Here is a 20341-nt window from a genome sequence, read left to right as displayed (position 1 = left end):
AGCTACGCGTCGGGACGCTCGAGGAGTCGGTCGAACCGTGACTAGTGGCGCTCTTCTCTAACGACTCGCCTCGTGTTAGGCACGCCCGAGGTCCTGCACAACTTGGGTCTTAAGGCCCTTCTCCTGGAAACACGTAACGATTATTATTTCCGACCTGTTTCCGGTAGGGTTATGGCCTCGCGCATGCGCTCCGCGCTGACTTCGCGGTACCGTGAAAGCGCGAGGCGCGGCGCGCCTCACTCTCCCTCCGACCGCCCGCCTGTACACATCGCCTCCAGCCTCCGACTCCCCCGAAGATCAGAGGAGTATCGGTAAAGAAATGTAACCCCACCTGTACATATCCATACTCTGTACGAAATCAATAAAGATTTACAACCGTTGCGGTCTTATTCCTAACTGACTCTGCGAAAAACCACAAGGAAAGGTCGTTGATCGATCGACCGGCATCCGGAAGACTCGATTTACGAATCATTTCGAGGTATCTCATTTTCGAGACACTCGACATGTTTAATTCGATATACTTAATTCGAAGATGTCGCGCAATTTTTTTTTTTTTTTTTTGGCAGGGAGACACTTGGCGCATGCTCGCCAGGGAATCTGCCGGTTTAATGATTAACGCAGTGCCTTCCCTCCGTGGAGATTTCAAAGTGGTCTTTCGCTTTTGGGAGGATGACATTTTTCGGGGAGCCACCCTCTGTTTGGACAAGTGACGTGACGAAGCGGCTCCGCTTTATTGGAGGGAAGTGACTCGCGCGAAATGTCGCGGAGCCCGATTATCCGCCAATTCCGTTGTAACTACCGAGGGCTTAGAGCCATTCCGTGTTTTGATTGGCCGCCGACGGGGCGTCGCAATACCTGAGGGCCAATCAGACGCCCCGCAGCGTCTCGACGCCGATGCGCCGCTACCCCTAAGGATTACCCGTGATTTACCCCCGCGAGTAATTGATTTCGTTTAAATACCTAACTCGACACGATTCCCTCGATACGCGCCTCGCGTGGAGACGGAAAATAATCTCCTGGGTGAAAAACAAAATGGGAAATTAATTGAAACCAGATAATCCGACTTGAAAAAATCCCCCTCTAATAAAATATATCTGGAATTAAAAAAAAATACATCCCGGGCGGGAATGGGGAGAATCGCTGCACCTGATCTCGTTCAGGGGATCCCGTCTGATTTTCCGGAGTTTTCCCCTCGAAACGGCCCGACAGGTGAGGCCGTAATTTTCGACGTCCCCATCGCGATGGTATACCCGCCCATTGTACCGTTCTCAGGATTTCGAAAACCATCCCCCTCCGTGGCAATCCTTGACTTTCGGATCCCGACGCCCCTCTGGCTACGCTTTATGGGGATTCGCCCGACTTTTCGAGACCCTCGGAAAATGCACCTGTTCCCGTGGGACCTAGATCGTTCCCTGCAGCCCCGGCCCGTTCCAGGCATCTGCGGGACCCTCGGATACGGGATTAAAAAAAGGATCCGTCCAACCTGCCCTGAAAACCTGCCTGACCGAAACATAAACGTCAAAAAACGCCGATCCGAAGCACGTAACAGGACAACCTCATAATTCCGTAATTACGCGTAATTAAAAATTCCAAACTCTACCGAGATATCTCCGCTTTCGTTGCGCTTTCTCTTAGGGTCTTTAAACAAGAAATTAGAAAAAAATCGCAGGACTCGTGAAATAAAAAGTCCTGAAAATTTTTTCTAATACTCCAAGAGGTTCTTCGTATTCTCTGACATACCTTGACGTGGAGGCGATGATCTCGACGAGGACGTCGAGGTTCCCGAAGAGCTTTCTTCGGTCCACTTGGTCCTCTCGCCTGGAACTCGGTCGCGGCTGCGCCGAAACTGACCTGCACCCCGAGTCGCGTAGACGTTTCTTCTTCGGCTCTTTTTTTTTCCCCACAAACCCTCTTACGTCCACGCACACCCACGCGCGTGTTAGTCCACGCACACGTCGGCCACGCCCAGAACCCACGCACGACGCACACGCCCACACACCACGAAGAGCTCAAGTAGGGAAGAAAGAAAGAAAAAAAGGGACGAGGAAGGGAGAGAAAACGGGAGAAAAGGGAGAAAAAGGAGGAAACCCACCAAACCGGGCCCCGAGGTACGTGGGACCTAATGCCCGTTACACGGTGCGCAGGTCTAAGGAGAATCCAGACCCGTCGATGAATTCCAGTTTCTATCCAGAGAAAACCTCCAACGCGAGCAGGAAAAATCCACTCCTACCCGGGTTGCCATCGCGGAGGTGCCTACACCCGGGAAAATGACCCCGAAATAGGGAATTCCTCTCGGCGGCCATTTTGGTACCGCTCAAGATGGCTCTTGGAGAAGCCGCGAAACTCTTCCGAGGAAAACCGAGGTGGAAATCCGAGCTGTCGAAGATCTCGCGAACGATCGTTGCGTCGAACGGCCGGCGGAAGTCGTAGCTCGAGGGGGGAGGCGCATACCGGAAGTGCACTCGGCGTTGTTACGACGTACACGATCCCGGACCGGTACGAACGACCGGCGAGGAAATGGCGGCGGTTATACGATCGGCGACTCTCGTCCCGTCGCTCGTAAAAGTACCTCGTAACAGCCGCGGCTTGGCGATGCGCGACTTCGGCGACACGTTAGAAGGAGGCTTCCGATGTCGAAGCCAGTCGCCCATGTCCGCTAATGGAGTCCCTTTTTACCGCGGGCCTCTTGATCCTGACAGCGCGGCCGCCATCTTGGTTCTATCCCCGGGACCGTATTTTACCGCGGCATTAAAACGGGCCCCTTGCGAAATTACTCCACGGCTCGATATCGGGACTCGAGGCGATCGGCTCTAACGAGACGCACATTTTTATTGTCCCGGTTCGATGGGGAATTAGGTTTTTACGCCGGGGAGGGAAACTAGTCTTCGAGGGGTCTATTAAAGGGGACCAAGATCGCAGTCGCGAGCTCATCGGCGGCCATTGCGGATGCAGTTCATGATCGCCGATGGGCGCCGGGAATTCGATCAGCCTTCCAGGTTTGGCCTACAACTCCTAGACAATCGCCCCGCGGTGAGTGATGCGTCTGTGAATACCGGATGACCGAGTGGCCGTACCCTGAATTCGAAATAAGAACCGAGAAGAGGAATCGACACCTCGAGGTGGGCGCCGAAGGGGCGAAGAGATAAAGAGGTAAAAATCGACGGATCGAAGGCCCAGCGAAACCCATCACTGACGTCGGCAATTCGAAATCCCGAGTGACGGGGGAAATTCATGATCAATTTTTTAACAGGACGAAACACTTCCGATAAACCCTGCGGAGAGAAAGACGTCGTTCCCGTTCGGAAGTCTTTCACGGGAATCGCGTGACCCGGCGAGGCTCTTTAAATAGCCGAGTGGTAATGCGATTTGCATACGCATTATTAATGTTGCCCGAGGAATTACAAAGCAGCCGATAGCCTTCGGAGGCTCAGGCGTGCGGACAGGCGCGGAACCGCCGCGCGATGCGCTTCCTAACGCGGCGGAATAATGCACCAGCGGAGGCTCTTGTCGCTAATTAAACGGTCCCGTCGTTAATTAAGCCGCCAAGTTGCCTGGAAAAAATAGGCACCTACCTTAGATCCAGACAACGGCGGAAAATTGATATGACCATCGTCTACTTCGAGGATCTGACTTTTCCAATCGTTTCTTTAAGGGCTCCGTTCCTCGTCGTAACCTCAGCTTCTGCTCGGAATTACTCTCTTCCCGAATTTTCCGATCCATTTGGCCCGACTTTTGGGAACGGTCCGCCCCCTCTTCCGGAACCTCCCGGGTCGCGGTGAATTTTCTCCGCACGCGAGGCGAGAAAACGCAAAAAGCTTACGTAAGGCCCCTCCTCGCGGCGTGCCGACGCGTGGCCTGCGGTGACTCACGGAAATGTGATTCACCGGGACAAGGAGGAAGGATTAATTTATGGCGACCTTCGCATTCCGATCGGGGGGATCTCGTTTAAGATTCACGGAGGATCCGCACCTTGAGACGCAGAAATCCTTCCGCGTGGGCGTTTAATTTCCTCGAGTTCGCGCTTCGGTTTCCGATCTCGAGTCCAGAGGAGATGCGACTCCACCTCGACGAGATCGACGTCGATGAGATCGTGGAGACCGACGTCGATAGGGCCCAGGCTCCACCTCGACGTCGATCGACGTCGAGGGGTCCCCGAGGAAGCGTCCTCATGGGGCCAGGATAAATTGAAACGGTACCACGGTCCTCGCAGGTGCGACTTAATCCGCGCAGGTCGTGCCTGATTAATGCTATCGGGTCGAATCATCTGGCAGTTGCATATCGAGGCTGCAAGCAACGCTCCTCGCCGCGTTCCTCGAGATGATTGCTTCTTAGAAGACACAAAATGCCCCCCCTCCGAGGATCGGCTGGACGCATGCGAGGAGATCCATCCATCGACTCTTCCTGGCGCACCGGCGCTTCCTGGAAAGGTGGACGTGCCTCCTCGCTGCCCCTCGGGAACCGGGGGTCTGGTTCCAGGATGGGACGTCGCCCGAATGGGGAATCGTAAACCTCGAGCCGTGAGACCACCGCAGGGAGCGGATGGGAATTTCTGAGGATAGTGGAAGACACAAGGAGAACTCGAAGAGCGTCTCGGGAGGCCTCGAAGAGGTTCCCTCATTTTCCGGGGCCCTCAAAATCGGAGCAGAATTTTCCTGGGGAGTTTTTTTCCAGCCAAGAGGTACCTACCTTGAAGAGGAGGACTCTCGGGGCCTCTCGAAACCTCATCTCGCATGCCGATCCTTCGCGGCCTTCGGGGATGCGTGCTCGTTAATGCTCGCGAGAGACCGTGACATTTTGGCCATCCTTCTCGGGCCGTCGTACACACCCTTGCATTGTGCCGGCGTCCCACATTATGCTTATTAATTACGCAAAACGGAGATCCGCTGAGGTCGTGTGCACATAATGTCGCATAAGTGGCCGCCGATGCGATAATTCACGCGTGTAATAACGTAATCGCCGGCCGGAGGGCCGGAGAATCCTGAGGACACGTAGGCGCGGGTGCAGCGGGTACGTGCCGTGTCGAGACCACGAAGGAGGACCAAGAAGAACCATCCAGAGACCGTGAAAAACCTCCAAGAAGTCCCGAAGAACCTAGCTCTCAGGCATCTCCACCACGACGCGCCGGCACGAGGTCTCCAGGACCTAATTCCAATTTTTTTTTTTTTTCTTCAAAAAGACGTTGAAAAAAATCGCGCAAAAAAATGGCCGACTTAACAGGAGCTCCGGCTTAACAGGTCTTACCGGGTGTATTAAAAATCCCCGTGGGCTTGCTCGTTACTCAGGCCCCGAGCTCCAGGTGCAGCGCACCTCTCGGTACGCGCGCGAGTCGCGACCACGCAGGTTGCCTCACTCGCATAAATATGTATCGAGCCTGCCGATCGTTGAATAATGACGAATGGCCCTGTAATTAAGTACCGTTCCGCAAAGGAGGGGCCGCACGACAAAAAGCCAGGGGCGCCATGGAGTTCGGATTCCGGGCGCGTCGCTCTTTTTAGCATACTCGGCCGCGATACCGCGAGATCCTTCCGGGCGTAGATCACCCCAGGATCGTAATTAATCCCCGCCGCATGATCCCTCGTAAATCTCAATTCGCGTACCCAGGAGCCGGGCGACGTCCTCGTGCATCATTCGCCCCGGGAACCGTTTACGGCGGGGCCCGTCGACGCCATCTTGATTTGCGGTCTGCTCCTGCAATTTTCCCAGTCGATCTGGGACAGGGGAAAAAATCCCCGACACCTCCGACACCTCCGTGGGCACTCTTCAGGGGTGAGACTCGAAGAAACGACCGCGAAGAGGAACGGAGGAAATTGCCACTCTCGATCTGTCTCTTCTCCTGGATCTCTCGCTCTGCACGAGGTCCTGTCTCGCGACGCCCTGGATTTTCGCATCGACAGATATCAACGGCTATCAAAGTTAATTCCAAATACCCAAGAAGGTGCCTGGTCTAAATGTCCCTAGGGAATTCTTTTTCCTTCCCTGAAGACCCCATAGAGAACCTGAAGCCTCCGAAAATCCCGGCCCGGAATCTGCCCATCGGTCGGCGTGATGGACGAGGGTGCACCCTGACACCCCTAAGCCGAAGAGATCGATGGTTCATTTTAATAATTACCCCCGATCTCGACGTGACTATCCTGACCGAATGGCACCATTAGCATGATCGCGTCATCAGCTGGTCGCCCCGAAGAGGACGACGACGAGCGCGACCCTTTCGATAAGATCCTGAATTTTTGCAGATTTCGAAGGTTTTTTCATTATGGCGCTATGGACTTTTTGGACCGAGTTCTGGGGAGAGGCCCCGAAGAAAGGGTCTAGATCGTAGATAGGTCTCGGGGTCCTGTGAAGACCTTGATGAGGATCCATGGGGACCTTCTCCCCGAGGACTCCGCGCATTCTTGATCCGAGGGGCCGATGATGATCGATCGCCACCTGGAATCTCGAGGCCGAGGAAAATGCCGCGAGGAAAGTTAGAGACCTTCTCCAGGTCTGGCCTCTTAGGATTGCGAGCCGGTCACGTGGGAGAACGTCGAAGAACGCGCGATTGTTTCGCGCGCCTTGAAACGCGGGCCTTGCATTTCGCGTGGGACGTCCGAAAGGCGGCCACCGATTGGCCGTGATATTTACCCGATAAGGAGAGGTGATAAGGATGAGGGAGTCAAGGAATAGCGATAAACTCCGAGGATATGTAACGGGCATGCAGAGGCGCCGAGAAATCCCGGCGATTCGGCACTTCTTCCGATTTTCCCGGCGGACTCGAAATGCAAAATGGCCGTCGAAGTCGCGGGGCAGGCACGAATCCTTCGACAATGGGGATTATTAGCGTCGGCTCAGCCGAGTCGGGTTGATATTGGCTCCTCCGTCCCCGACATATTGTAATCGCAGGATATATTATACTCATGCCCGGCTGTCTCGATTCTATCGATCGAGTCCGCCGAGAGTCCGTCTCGCATCCGCCACTAACGTGCACGTTACAACTTCCATAAAAGGCCCGAAAAACGTGAAAAATCGAAGGGTCCAAAAATCTAAATCCTTGAGTTACAAGAAAAAACAGGAGATAATTAAAATACCAAAAATTCGCCGAGTTACTCGATGGCATTCCTGGAAAATATATATTTTTTTTCAACATTTCCCGGATTCACCGGCCTCGTGCACCCGATCCCGGTTGATCTTCAGGGACTTCCGGGTGTCCCAAAAAATCGGCGCGAGAAAACTCGATACCTTTCTGTCATGAATCCTCCCAAAAACGTGGGCATGCGCGCTTGGGACCACGCGAACGCATAAACCGGTCGCGCCGTCGAGAACTAGCCCCTAAAACGTGACGCATGGCGTCGCGAGGCGTCGCGGGCGTCGCACTGGGATCGTTTTCATGTACGAGGTGAATCGGGCGCCATTACCCTGCGAGGACATTACCAGCCAGATTTGTTTTGGCCCGACTTTCAACGACTTCTGTTCACTACTCCCCCGGCTCCGAGTTTGCAGTTTCCCTTCCTGGAGAGACGCCGATCGAAACGTCCCCAATCCCGTGGGTCTATTAGAAGAAATCCTGACCAGGGATTTTAAAAAAAGCCGATATTTCAAAGAAATGCATTTAATGTAGCCCTAGAAATTTCGGTCCTTCCATTAATACCCTGGTTGATGCCGCAGGTGCTGAAGGAGGCGGTGGCGGCAAGAAACGAACAGCTGATCGAGCTGGAGAAGCTCTTCGACTACCTGCAGGAGAATCGGAGCTTGCAAGGCTACGAGGACACGGATTCCCCTAGGTGAGTGAGAGAAAGATGTTTGCGAGGGCCATTTTGAAAGCGAGGGGTCGAGCAGGTACCCGCCAAGGAGGCACTTGAAATTCTGGGTTTCCGGATTCTGGGACGAGGAGGAGGTCGAAGGTAACGAGGTGAGAAGTCCCTTTCGTCGCGGAGCTTCTCGCAGATCCTGGAGATCAAGGGAGAGAGAAAGCCGGAATCAATCGCGCCGATTGGAAGCCGTGCTTAGGAGGACCCTCGGGTCGCCTCCGCTCGAGATTTGTGCACCGATGCAATTTTCCCCTATTGCACCGCGCTTTGTGAACCGTTTCTCCTTTGCCCTACGAAGCTCGATTCCTCGGAGATAGACGCTTTGCCGGGCCTCTCTCTTCCCTGGATACATCCCTCCGACCGGTCGCAAGCCGAGACGGAGTTTCCCTCGGCCATAACCATGGCGACGAAAGACCCAGGAAAAACTCGCACTGGAACATAGAGACAAAGAGAAGCCCTCTCCATAGAATACCCACACACACCCCCGCAGTCCTCCGCGAAATGGACCATGAATAACCTCCTGACCAATTCGCGACGTCGCGCGTCGCCAATTAACGCCAGACCCCCCTTCCCTGCAGACCCCCCCGCGTCCTGCAATTACAAAGGAACGTCCATTCCGCGTCGTCTAAGTGCCGATACGTTCCTCGGGATAACGAGCCCCTGGGGGTCTGGGCGTAAATTCTCGCTTTGATTTCCGGAAATCGAGGCGCCGCGAGGTCGCGACCCGCGGCCGCCCACGTCTCGGAATTTCAACGCGATTTCTCCGCGGCGGTCGTGACTGACGGAAGTTACCTACCCGGTGATCTCCCCGGCGACGTCGCCAATAAAATCGGCGTCGAGGCGCGGATCCGCCGAGCCTCATAAAGCGATTTATGGCCGGCCGACCGGAGACTTCGATGCCTGCCCGGCTGCACAGGCGATGTCGCCCGCGCGCACCTCGCCGGATGCACTTCGCTACGTTGCAATGTTGCCCCCGCTACATCGTTGACACGTCCCCCTTTCAAGACACGATAGCTCCAGGTTTAGCTCCATCGAGTTGCCCGGTAAAAATGGCCCGCACAAAGTTGCAGGACGCGGCGACCTTCGACAGCTGAAACGGCGATACGAGGGGACATTTGCGGCGAACCTCCTGGAGAGATGTCGACGGTTCCAAGATCATTTCAGAATCTCGTAAAACTCCGAGTAGACGCAGCAGAAACGTTCGAGTGCCTCCTGTGGAGTGTCATTATATTCCTCGATATGGAATGGCGGTTCCATCGCGATTCGCCGACTTGAAAACGAGCCGATTACCGCGAGGCCTCGGGTAAAGTAAGATAATTTATCCAGATGATTTGTACATTTTTTGGGGGGAAATTATTCAGGGTTATTCCGAGTATAAGGTACGTTTGTCGGACTGCTGGCGGAGTTTTTTAGGATCTCTGAAGACACTTCAAGGAAGAGAACTTCCTTCTGAGGAGGAGCGAGTATCGCGTGGTGGACATCGCGCACTAATTGCGGCACGCGCGTCCAATTAGAAATACGAGCGCGTTGTCGCTGATTAATCGACCCCTGCGTGAAGTCCTTTTCCCCGTCATTATCCCGTCGGTGGAAGTTATCGGGAGATTTTTTTCCGAGGCCCAAGAAACCTCTAGTCGAGTTGGCCGAGTACGACGACCCGCCAGGATCGCCCCAAGGACGTGGATCCGCGCAGCATCCGCCTCCGAGGATCATCCTCGGTTCCCGTTGCATGACCCGGCCTCATCTCGCGATCGAATGATCACGGGAGATCAGAAGACCGTGTATGGTGAGCCACACCTAACCCTCGGAATGTGGGATGCAAAATGATAACGATTTTCGAGACGATCCCTGCGGATGCTGCGCCCTCGAGATGACTGCCTGCCATCGCTCTCTGCTCTCCATAAGCGAAGTCTACCAGGTTTAACGAGACGATTCGACCTAATCATCCCTCTACCCGGGTAAGCACTCGGACTCGGGGGTAATTTCCACCTGGCGATCCCTAGGGGGGGTGATAATCGTCGCGAATTAGCCCGATAAATCAACTCGACCGCCCTTCCGTGCTCCCCTCTCTCTCGCTCACCCTATCTCCGGCATCGCTCTATCTCCCTCCCACTCGCAGGTCCCTCTGCCAATGGCGTGATCCGTGGACGTAAATAACAATTAAATAGAAACCGCTTTTGCATTAAGCCGAGCCATCCCGAGTTATCGTGATGGGCATAAATCCTAATTACCCGCCCATGGCGTGCATAATCGCCGATAATTAGCGACGCACGCGTTAGCGTCCCCTGACTCTCCAAGGGGGGTGCAGGGGGGCCGATAATTCATCGCCGGGTTTTCTATTCGTTTCCGCGATTCTTCACACTCAGGTACCCCCAGTCCATGGGGGGAATCGGCAATCGCGATAGCGCCCTGATAACAATGTCTATCGTAGGAGTTATCCGTCTTAACGAGTCACCTTTTCCTCATCATCTCTAGCCGGCGCTAATTAACGGGGACTCGGTGTATGGAAATCCCGTTTCTTAATTAGCGGGACCCGATTCCCTGAAGATGATGCTGATGATTCGTCCGTTCTCGGTTTCCCTTTCCGTTTCGTTCAATTTTTATAATTATGTATATATGTTTTTTTTTTCCTTTTACGCGAAGTGCAGGGGGGATGCGGTTTTTATGGAATTTAGGGAATTCTGGGGAATTCGGGAGAGATGAATTGTAGTGCATCGGGACAGTGCGCCATGTCGGGTGGAAAGTGAGCACAAGGTCGACGCAATTCGGCGCAGGTGCATTTACAGGTGCATAATGCTCCGGGCTGACAGTCGCCTGGCAGGTGATGCGTCTCTCGGATCTCTCCCGGGTAACCCTTCACCCCGTCCCCCAGGAGTCTCCTCGTAAATAAAGTCGTAAACGAACTCGCGCGGGATAGGAGATATCCCGGGCGATTAAGGTGGCCGGTGACGCGAGGTAAATCGCCATGAAATTGTCCCCATCACTCGAGACGCGCGACGTCGACTCCGTTCTCCAGGGTAGAATCGAACCCCTCGTTCCCTGGACCGCTCACCTGTCCCGCGGGACTCCCGAGGGACCGGGAGAGTCGCCCCCGCCGGGAAATCAGATAGACGGGCCTAAGCCGCGGATCGAGGAGTGCATATTGGCTCCGATGCACCCGGCGCGCTCGATGCACCCGGGGCTCTCGACGCATCGGGCTGCGGATGGCAAATCGCAAAAATTAAATTCCCCGCTGAGAGAATTTTGCAAAAAACGCAAATTCCACCGCGGGTCATGTATATCGATTTGGGATGCAGGCAAATGGGACGCACCCAGGGCTCTTGGTGCATCCATCAGGTGCATCGGGCTCCAGGGGACAAATCCCAAAAATTAAATTCCCCTCTGAGGGAATTTGGAAAAAACGGAAAATCCACCGCGGGTCAGCTGTATCGATTTTTGCCCGTCGGTCCGAGATGCAGAAAAATGGTACGCACCCAGGACTCTCGGTGCATCCATCCTGTGCAATGGGCTGCAGGTGGCAAATCGCAGAAATTAAATTCCCCTCCTCTCTGGGAATGTTGAAAAAAACGCGGTCTCCATCGCGTGTCATTTATCCATCGATTTTTCCCATCGATCCGTGATACAGGAAACGCAGATAGATGCCTATCTGGTATCATCACCCGCGGCGCAGCGCCAGCGGGATTCCTGGACGCCTAGGGGTCTCCGTTAAGACCCCCATAAGAGCGAACGATACCCGCCCGTTAATTCCGCGGAAATAACGCACGCGTCTCTAATTCGCATGAGCGTCGATCCTGCGGAGGTTTCCGCAAAAAGCCTCGGGACCGATTCGAGTGGCATTCCTGGATCCGTCCGGAGAGGCGCGTTTCGCCTCCACCTTTTCACCTCCCCCTGCGGGTAATAAAATAGTCCCCATCCGGGGAAAGGAAAGGGCTAGGGATTCCTCGGCGCGTTCCCCGTGGTCATTAGTGACCGATGCTAATCGAAGAATCTAAATTCGAAAATTACGCCGCGGAGAGGGAGGAGACAGAGAGGAGAAAGAAGAACCGGAGAGGAAGGCCCCTCGTCAGCTGGCGGATTGCATTCCGAGGCGGACGTTGCATCCGAGAAGGACGATCTCCGAGGGCCTTTTTTCTCGTTTAATCATTCGCCCGATAATCGAATCGGGCGCCCCCTCGACTGGCAGCATGTTCGGCGAGGCCCGGCCCCCGGAGAAACGGCACCCCCGGTCGATTATTAATTATTAATCATTCCTTAACGATTCATCCCGGTTTCCCGGTCCCCTCGTAACCTCAAAGGACCCACGGTCACCGCGGAGGGCATTCTCCAGGAGAAGTGCCCCGCGAGGAGGGCCGGACTCAAAAATGAAAATCCGAAAACTGTCTGCGAGCCCAGATCTGGTTGCATCGTCAGCTGGTGGATGGCACTTCGCCCCCTCTAGGGTGCGCCTCGCTGCGATGCAGAGAGATCTCTGGTGCAGTGCCGCCCCCTCTCTAAGCATCGGTTGCAGTCAAAAAGGACCCTGGACGCGGAGGAATTACGCCCTCGCCCGGGATCGGTGGCAATAAGAAGAGGAACACCGAGTAAACCGCCACGGCGAGCCCAGCTTGCCGGCGCGCTCGCGAGACCCGGGAGCGGCGCGGCCATCTGCCGGATTGCGCGCGAACCATTCCACGCCGACGTCATTTCTCGACGTCGCTCGACGCCAAGGCGTCGATAGTCGGGATCGCGATGCGCGGAGGCGCCGATTTCTCGGCCACCATCCTCGCGGCCATCCCCAAAGGTGCCAATCGAAGGTGGACTCGCGAGTCTCAAATTGCAGGGAGACCTTCGAGATCGCCGATTCGAGATGAGATCCCGAGACGATCGCAACGATCCCGGGGCCCCGGTCGCTCTGGATACCCCAGGAAAGTGGAAAATAGGCGCCTCGACGGACATTTCCCAACCAGTGGAGGTTAGGCCGAGAGGGTAAGGCGTGAAAAAAAAAATCGAACTCACGTACGGGACCTCGTATGCGGAACTCCAGGAGAAGGGCGACTCTGTGGGAATTCCGTAAAGTGTGCCAAAGGGTGCCAGGGGGGTGGGGACGGGGGGCCGAAGTGCTCCCGGGAGATTACCGGGAGGAGAAGCTCGCCAGTTTGTCGGGTGGAGTTATGTGAGCGCACTAACGTAAATACCCGGCTGCGTCGAAGATTTCGCCTCCCTTAGGGCGACATGAGTTAGGAGGGCTCGGAGAAGAGCTGGAGGAGGAGGCTCCACCGTGAGGGGGGGAGGAGGAGGAGGACCAGGGATGCTGGGCGTCCCGATGGCGAGAGCCCTGCTCGTAAACAACCATCGAACACAATCTCCTAATGCGCCCCTTTTTTCGCCCTCCACCCTCTGTTCCTCTCTAACGGCAGGTTCCTCCCGTCCCGAGGACGTGGCAAACCGAACAGGGAACGAATCCCGAAATTACGGGACTACTTATCCGACGACGCGGGAGCCAATCAGCTGATGTAGGTTTTTGCGAGGCCTCCAACTTGCAAAAACTCGGCCATTTCTCGTAAGAACTTAGTCTCGTCCTTTCGTAGATTAGCGATATCGAGAGGAAGGAGCCGGAATATCGACAAGGTTGAAAAAAATTCGGGAGAGCAGGGAGTGGGGAAGAGGACGTCCATTTGTAGTATGGGAAGGAATCCGAGGAGTCGAAAAATCCAGTCCTGGCAAGGAGTCCAATTTTCATGGGGAAGTCGAAGAGTTGTCGCGAGGTCCGGATGAGAGGTTCTCCAGGAGCTGGATACGCGGTAGTCGGGAGGGGGCACGGGGCAGGGGGAGACGCCTCGCGGATATCGTCTCGGCGGATGAGCTACCAATAACTCAATGTGCGCTTATAAACTGATCAGACTCCCGGCACTGGGTCCGGGTACCCCCCGCGAATTCCGTTCCAATACTCGAGCTCCTCTTACGGCCCTGCGCGACGTATTACTCGAGGCTCCGTTCGAGCGTGATGGAGAACGAGACCGGCGAGGGAGCGAGATGACGATATCCGGGAGATTCGAGGGCGAGAGAGACGCCACGACCTCGCCGATGCCGAGGAGGAAAGACGGGGAGGGAAGGAGGCCGAGAAACGCGAGGGAATTTACTGCACGATTTAACATCCCCTCCGACCTCGGGGCGTTCCTCTGTCCCGCGGGAGGGAGAGAGCGAGAGCTATGGGGAACACCGTCGGCGAGAGAGGGACGACGCGAATCGAGGATTCCTCGCGACTCGGAGGACTAACCGAATTGCGTGCCCGCAAGATTGTGCCTCTTCGCCATTGGAGAGCCACCCTTCCAGGCCGGATGCAACAGCCCGAGGTTTAACCCTTCCCCCTAGAAAATAGAGGGGACCCTCAATGTCTTCCCACGGCGACCTGTCCAGGGACCCGGAATAGCCTCTTCCGATCATAGTAACCATCGAGACCTGGAAGAGGACCCGGACAAGCTACTCCCGGCCCCTGATGAACGGTGGCCTACTGGGCACCCGTGCATGCCGTGCTGCGGACTCGCAGGCGCTCCCGAGGGCATAAAGGGTTGCCTACTTCGACGGGTGGGATGAATCACCTCCTCGACAATTGAAAAATGGATCGACTTACGCGTCACGAAGAAAATTATGGCTGCGGAATTTCGGGATGAAAAGCGGTCTTCGCGCCGGTGATGACACGGCGACTCAAGTTTGTATCACTTGAAGGCCCTGAAAAAGAAAAAAGAAACGATGAATGATTTTCACGGGATTTGCAAGTTTTCCGATTTTATTCGTGAAAATCGAAAATCAATCTACGGTAGTGTAGGACAATTTGCGGAAGGGAATATCAAGATACATCTTCGGCATCGTGAGGAGTCGAGGAGTGCTTCGAATGGGGCGAAAGCGCTATAATGGCGGCGCAAGGAAAGAACTGTCCGATTAATCCGTACAATTTGTCGTTATAATTCGAAAGCCGGTGGTTAGGCCCTCGAGTCCCAGTCGGAAGCGTCCCCCGTGGCGGGCGCGACCTCGGTCCAATTTGTCGCGTTAAAGAAAGATCCTTATTGAAAGGGTCCACGAGTCCTCCGCGAGTCCTCGGCCCGAGCGTATGCAAATGCGGCGAAGAAAGGCGGCCGCCCCCCGCGGACCAAGCGGGACCCTGAAAAGCCGCCACCCGAGAAGCCTCGATCGATCGAGGATCCGACAGGCGGAAGAATAATCGCTCATTCCCCTATGCAAATTTCGCGCGGCTATTATTGCAACCCCTTCACCTCGGGCCGTTTCTCGACAGGGTTGCAACGGTCGGCACTCATCGTTTCCTGGCGCCCCCCACAACGCAAAGCTAAATTAAAGATATCCAAAGAAATGAATAAACAAACTTAACCACCCCAACGAGACCCATAACCTCGCAATCGAATCCTCCCCCCGGGGGTGCATCAACGGGGGAGAAAGAGGGAGGGAGAAAAAAATAGAGAAGTAGAAGAGTCCGGGAGAAAGTGCAATCTCGCGCCGCAATGTGGAAACCGGTCGGAATGGAAATGGAAATGGGGGTGGCACCCCCTGGAGGCGCGCGTCGTTCGCGCCCCGAGCCTCCCTTAAAGCGGTAGGTGCATTCGAGGAGTTCATTAAGCTCCCGGCCGAGAGGAGCTTCCAGGTCGGTCCCTTTAAAGCAAGGGGTGGCACAGTTTAAGCACGACCTTGCTCTTGATAATAGTTTATGAACGAGGCAGTGGCCCGGCGTGGGGGATGGTTTGGCTCCTGGGCGGCGGGGGAGGATTCGAGGGTGGGTGGGTGGCTCGGGGGTTGGGGGGGGATTTTGGTCCAGGCGCGACCCGCCATGGCGGGGATAGAGGGGAGGTTACGTCCCGGAATTAATTAACCTACTCCCCCGGCTCGTAGCAGCCATTTCCCGCCCTCCCTCGCGCGCCCTCTCGTGACTCTCGCTCTCTAAATTCCCATTACTTTCTCCCCGGAAGTTCCCTCTGTATTTAACGGAGCCCGCCTCACTCTCGCTCTCGCTCGCCCTCTCGGCGGTTTCATCCCCTCGCCCCCGGGAAATTTCCAAAGTTCCGAGCGGACCCCAGGTCATCCGGCGACGCCCGGGGGAACTTCTCAAGGTGAAGAAAATCCATCCCCCGGAACCCTTTTCCGAAGATAATGAGACCCCTCTCACTTTAACCTCGAATTTAACCGGAAGTTTACCGAGACCTGTGGCGGAATTCCCGTGTCACTTCCGGGGGAACAATGCCGGGAAGAAAAGGGAAAAGGAGGAAAGCGAGAACGCCCCTTCGAGGCCGCGGGGGCTAAAGGGGCCTCGGAAGTGTCGGGGAACCGGGGAACATATTTATTCAGGGAGTTCACTATGAGAGAAAAAAAATACGCAGGAAGGGGGCACGGCGGCCGCATGAGTAATCCGCAAACTTTTCCACCGGGGAAACTCGAGGAGATCCCGCCAACTCGGGGCCAAGTACTCGGGTACTTTCTCGGCCATGTTGGAGTACCGCTGTCACGGGATGCTCTCCCTCTCTTTCTCTCCAAGGGTGCAAAAGGGGGGAGAAGGCGAAAAAGGACGAGGGCGAAAGGTTGGCCGGAACTTTCCGCGGGCTCTTCCGCAGGGATTTACCTTACCGACCCCCGGTAACGTCCCCCCTTTCCCCCTTCGCCCAGGGGGCCCCCATCGCTCTCACATCTATTATCATATTTCACGTGGGAAACTCGAAAACAGCGAGATTTACGAGCGGACTTCCGGCCAAATAAACACGCCCGGATGTGTTTCGGTATTCGGGGAACTCGGCGACGCCGACAGGATGCGAAATGGACCTTCCAGGATCGACGGGATTGATTCCGTGGGAAGAGGGGGCGAGGGGAATTCCGCGCGTTTAGGGAAACTCATCCCCCGGCGACGCTTCCGGGGGGGAAATTCCAAAATCCTGGATTTTAAATAATCACCCCGATCCGAGAAATTATGTCGATTATCCCGACCCTCCGGGGGAGTTACTGAGAATTTTGGGGATTTTTTGGGAGGTGTCTCGAGGGGACGGGAATTTTCTGAAACGATGAGAGGTTAATGTGGAGTCCACTTTGGGGGGGGAATTATTTATAGGGAGAAACGCGACGCGGGTGGGGGTTGTATCTCGTCGCGGGATGTCGCGGATATATAAAAAATGGGGGAAAAAGTGGAGGCCAGTGTCGGGAAACGCGGGATGCCGACAGGATGCGAAATGGACCCTCCCGGGTCGGCGAGATTGATGCCGCGGGGCGGGGGTGGGTCCCGGAATTTCTGGTGACAACACCCGACTCTCTTCGCCGAACAATAAATGATGTCTGATACCGAAGGATTGATTGATGGATCCGGGAGGGGTGAGGGCGTTTCGCCGGGCGATTAATGAAACTCCCCGACCTGGGGAATTTCTGAAATTCTTCCAAGTGCCCATGGAAAATTGCCGAAAATGGGAATTTTGGGACCGAGGCGAAGAAACGTCCCTAGGGGGGGTTTCGAATTCCCTCCTCCTCCCCTCACCGATGTCGATACTCGCAGAGAACGACGACGACGTGGCGGATGTCGAAATGTCTGACGCACCCCTCCCAGGATGCACCCCTATGGGGAAAAATAGCGGCCAATCAGAAACGTAGGTCGCATGTGGTCCCCAGGGGTAGGCCGCGGGTCTAGGGAATTTCGTTCGGTCGCCATGACAACCCCATATCTCCTTGGCGGCTCGACACGAGGGTGGATCACGGGGTGGAATTTCGATTCGGAAGTTCCAATTTCTGCGGGGGTGAGGGGTCGCCCCAATTTCGAAATCGGGAATTCTCCCGAGTAATAATCTCCCGAGCGAGCCCTATTTCCCGTGGATTTGCAAAAACTACACGGAAGGTGGGAATTAATTAAAAGAGGGTGACATAAGGGTTGAATCCCACGTTTCAGGGGCCTGGAAACCACCCCCTGCCCGGGATGCACCTGGGGGAAGAACGTCGGAGGCGCTCCGCATTTTTCCATGGAAGCTGGGTCTTTCCGCCATTGTTACCAATAAAAAAGAAACCCCATCACGCATGATCGATTCGCACAGCCGACTCGGGGGGCGCCGTTCCCTCATCAACCCCCAAGCCTCCTAGAGGAACCGCGAGGCAGGGTGGAGAGACAGAGGAGTCGGGGAGCATCCTTCGCCCCTACGATGGGGCGGTGGGGCATTCGCCCCCGATCCGCGCTCGCTGGCCTGTGATTCGACTGGCGAGTGCGCCCCACCCCCCAGGATCCCATTTCCCGTGTCACCCCTTTGGAGAGGTTCGAAAAATGTCGAGGCCTGAAAGTCGACCGCGAATCGGAGAGAGAAAGAAAAAAGATAAAGGAAAAAAGAAGAGGCGACCTCGCGACCGTATATGGCATTCGGGGGTTATGGGGGGGGGCGATCGCACGGGACCTTCGCCCCCAAGCGGGAACGCGTGTGGGGTCCGAAGACACACACGCTCCTCGTATCGATTCTATTCTCGTTCCGAAGACCCTCCTCCTCGCCTACCGGGGGTGTCCTCCCCCGCCCCCGCGGGGCGGCGGCACATCCCGTGATCTGAATTCTTTCTATTTTCCGTACAACCCCCGCCGCACCCCGAGACCCGCAACCCCCGAGCTTTATTCCTTATCCGACATTGTTACCGACGCGCGCCCCACGCCCCACCGCCGGGGGCGACCCACCCCTGCCCCCGACCCCCGACCTAGGCGAGATAGGCGTTTACGAGCCGGTCTCTCCGAGTACGACAAGTTCGGCGTGTCATCGGATCCCCCGAGATCCCGAGGCCCGCCGCGGGGGCGACCACCCCCCAGTCGCCTCGGAGGGCTCGTTTACATCGGAGGCGGAGGGTGGCGCCCACTCCGGTGAACCGTGGCACCCCTAGGACAAAGGCCGGAGTAACTAGTGGCCACCCAACTCAAAGTGTTCAAGGAGGACGGCGAGGGGTCGATCCCCCTCCCCAGCGGCGTAATTTCATTCCCGCTGGGGGGGGTGCGCGCGACACCCTGACCTACCTTAGGACATTAATTATACGGCGAAACCCCGTGACCGCGTTTCCAACCCGAGGAACGACCCCAGCTAGGGGTGGTTTTAAGATCGGGGGGAATCAGCCCCTCGCGTCGCGTACAAGAATCCTGTACCCGCTTCTAAAAATCAGAGAATCTGAAATGCAGCAAAGTCGATAGGTGTAGGGGTTGATTTTGAAAAGTCGGGAAAATCGGGTTTCACCCCCCTACCCCCAGATTGCCGAGCGCCGGCGAAGTGTCGACCTGGAAGAGGGCGAGATCGACCCGGCGGTCCCCAAAAAGGGTTTCCGAGTTCGGCGAGGACGTATCCTCGCGATATTGGATATAGGGTGAGAGAGGGGTGCGACGGAGGGTGGGTTGACGTCTGCACGAGGAGGAGGCGGGGGTTCCATCCTCGTCGAGACTCGATGTGGAACGAAGGGGACCCGGGGGTGGCGGTGGGTGGCAGGGGGCGACTCGGATGTCGAGACGTCAGCTTCGGGACTCCAGGGGGCGGAGGAGGAGGAGGGAGGAACGGGAGTCCGCTCTCCCAGGGGTGAGCCGCACACCGTGGGGGGGGATTCCCCACGTGTGAGCGGTGGCGCCACGACGCGTGGCCCCTCGGTGTGAGGACTCGCGGAATAGGATGGAGTCTAAGGGTGCCTCGGTGACGCGAAAGTCGTCTCCTGGAATCGCTAGGAGAGGGGTGACTGGGAGGGTGGAGGCCGGAAGAAAAGAGCGCCTCCAAATCGGATCCAACGGTGCCCCAAGGGGGAGGGGACGAGTCACACCCCCCGCGGCGCCTCGGTCCCCTGCTTCTTCCCCCTGCGTTTCAAAATATAGGAAAAATATGGAAAACTCAAGAATATCCAGGAAGGAAAATTATTATTTTTTAATGATATTAATAGGGGCCATGGGGGAGGCAACCCCCTCCTCGAATTTATCATATTGGGAGTTACTGCCGGATTTTTTCGGTGACTCTTATCCTAGTCTAGGGTCAGGGGTCGGTAGACGTCCGGAAATGGCTCGGGGGGTTGTCGCGGTCTGGGGTGGGCGGAAACCGGGAGTCGGGGGTGGCTCAAGTCGCTCGGGGTCGCCGGGGGTGGCGTCGCGGAGCATCAGCCGAAAGAGACGAGACACTTGGCATTTTCCGAATTCGACTTTAAGCCACGAACCGACCCCGACAGGCTCTGCCTTCTGCCAATGACGTCGGCTCAACCCCTTTCTATTAGGTTACCAATCCCACCCCCGGGGGCCGCCGTCACCGGCGCCTCCGCCCCGTCACGTTCCGCACCCCCCCGCCCCGACGCCCCCGACTCGTCACTCTGCCAAGTCCCTCTTCAGGCAAGACGAACACCCCGATGTGCCCCCGGGTCTACGGACGGACCCAGGGGATGATTCTGGCGGACGGACGGATTAGATACGAGCCAGATTCCGAAGGGTGTCTCCCATTTCCCACCCACCCTTTGCCGTCGCATTCCGCAACTGCATGCCTGCATACCTCCACCTGCACCCCTTGCAACTTCCACCCCTAATTCGTTTCCCCCCGTTTTTTCTCCAAGAACAAAACGAT

The 20341-nt window shown here is 56.1% G+C and overlaps 1 protein-coding gene across 1 annotated transcript in view; it reads left to right on the top strand.

Annotated features, from left to right (window-relative positions):
• LOC105701843 (UPF0489 protein C5orf22 homolog) overlaps positions 1-20341 on the top strand; it is a 274460-nt gene that overhangs the window by 202092 nt on the left and 52027 nt on the right. Inside the window, exon 6 of the mRNA XM_012428962.1 lies at positions 7642-7757. Within this exon, the coding sequence (XP_012284385.1) occupies positions 7642-7757 (116 nt within the window). The remainder of the gene's footprint in view (positions 1-7641; positions 7758-20341) is intronic.

This window comes from Orussus abietinus, unplaced genomic scaffold, assembly GCF_000612105.2.
Source record: "Orussus abietinus isolate OABI.00-Male unplaced genomic scaffold, Oabi_2.0 scaffold24, whole genome shotgun sequence".
NCBI classification, from domain to species: Eukaryota; Metazoa; Arthropoda; class Insecta; order Hymenoptera; family Orussidae; genus Orussus; species Orussus abietinus.
Note: the sequence above shows the minus strand (reverse complement) of the source record. Positions and strands in the feature narration are given on the sequence as shown.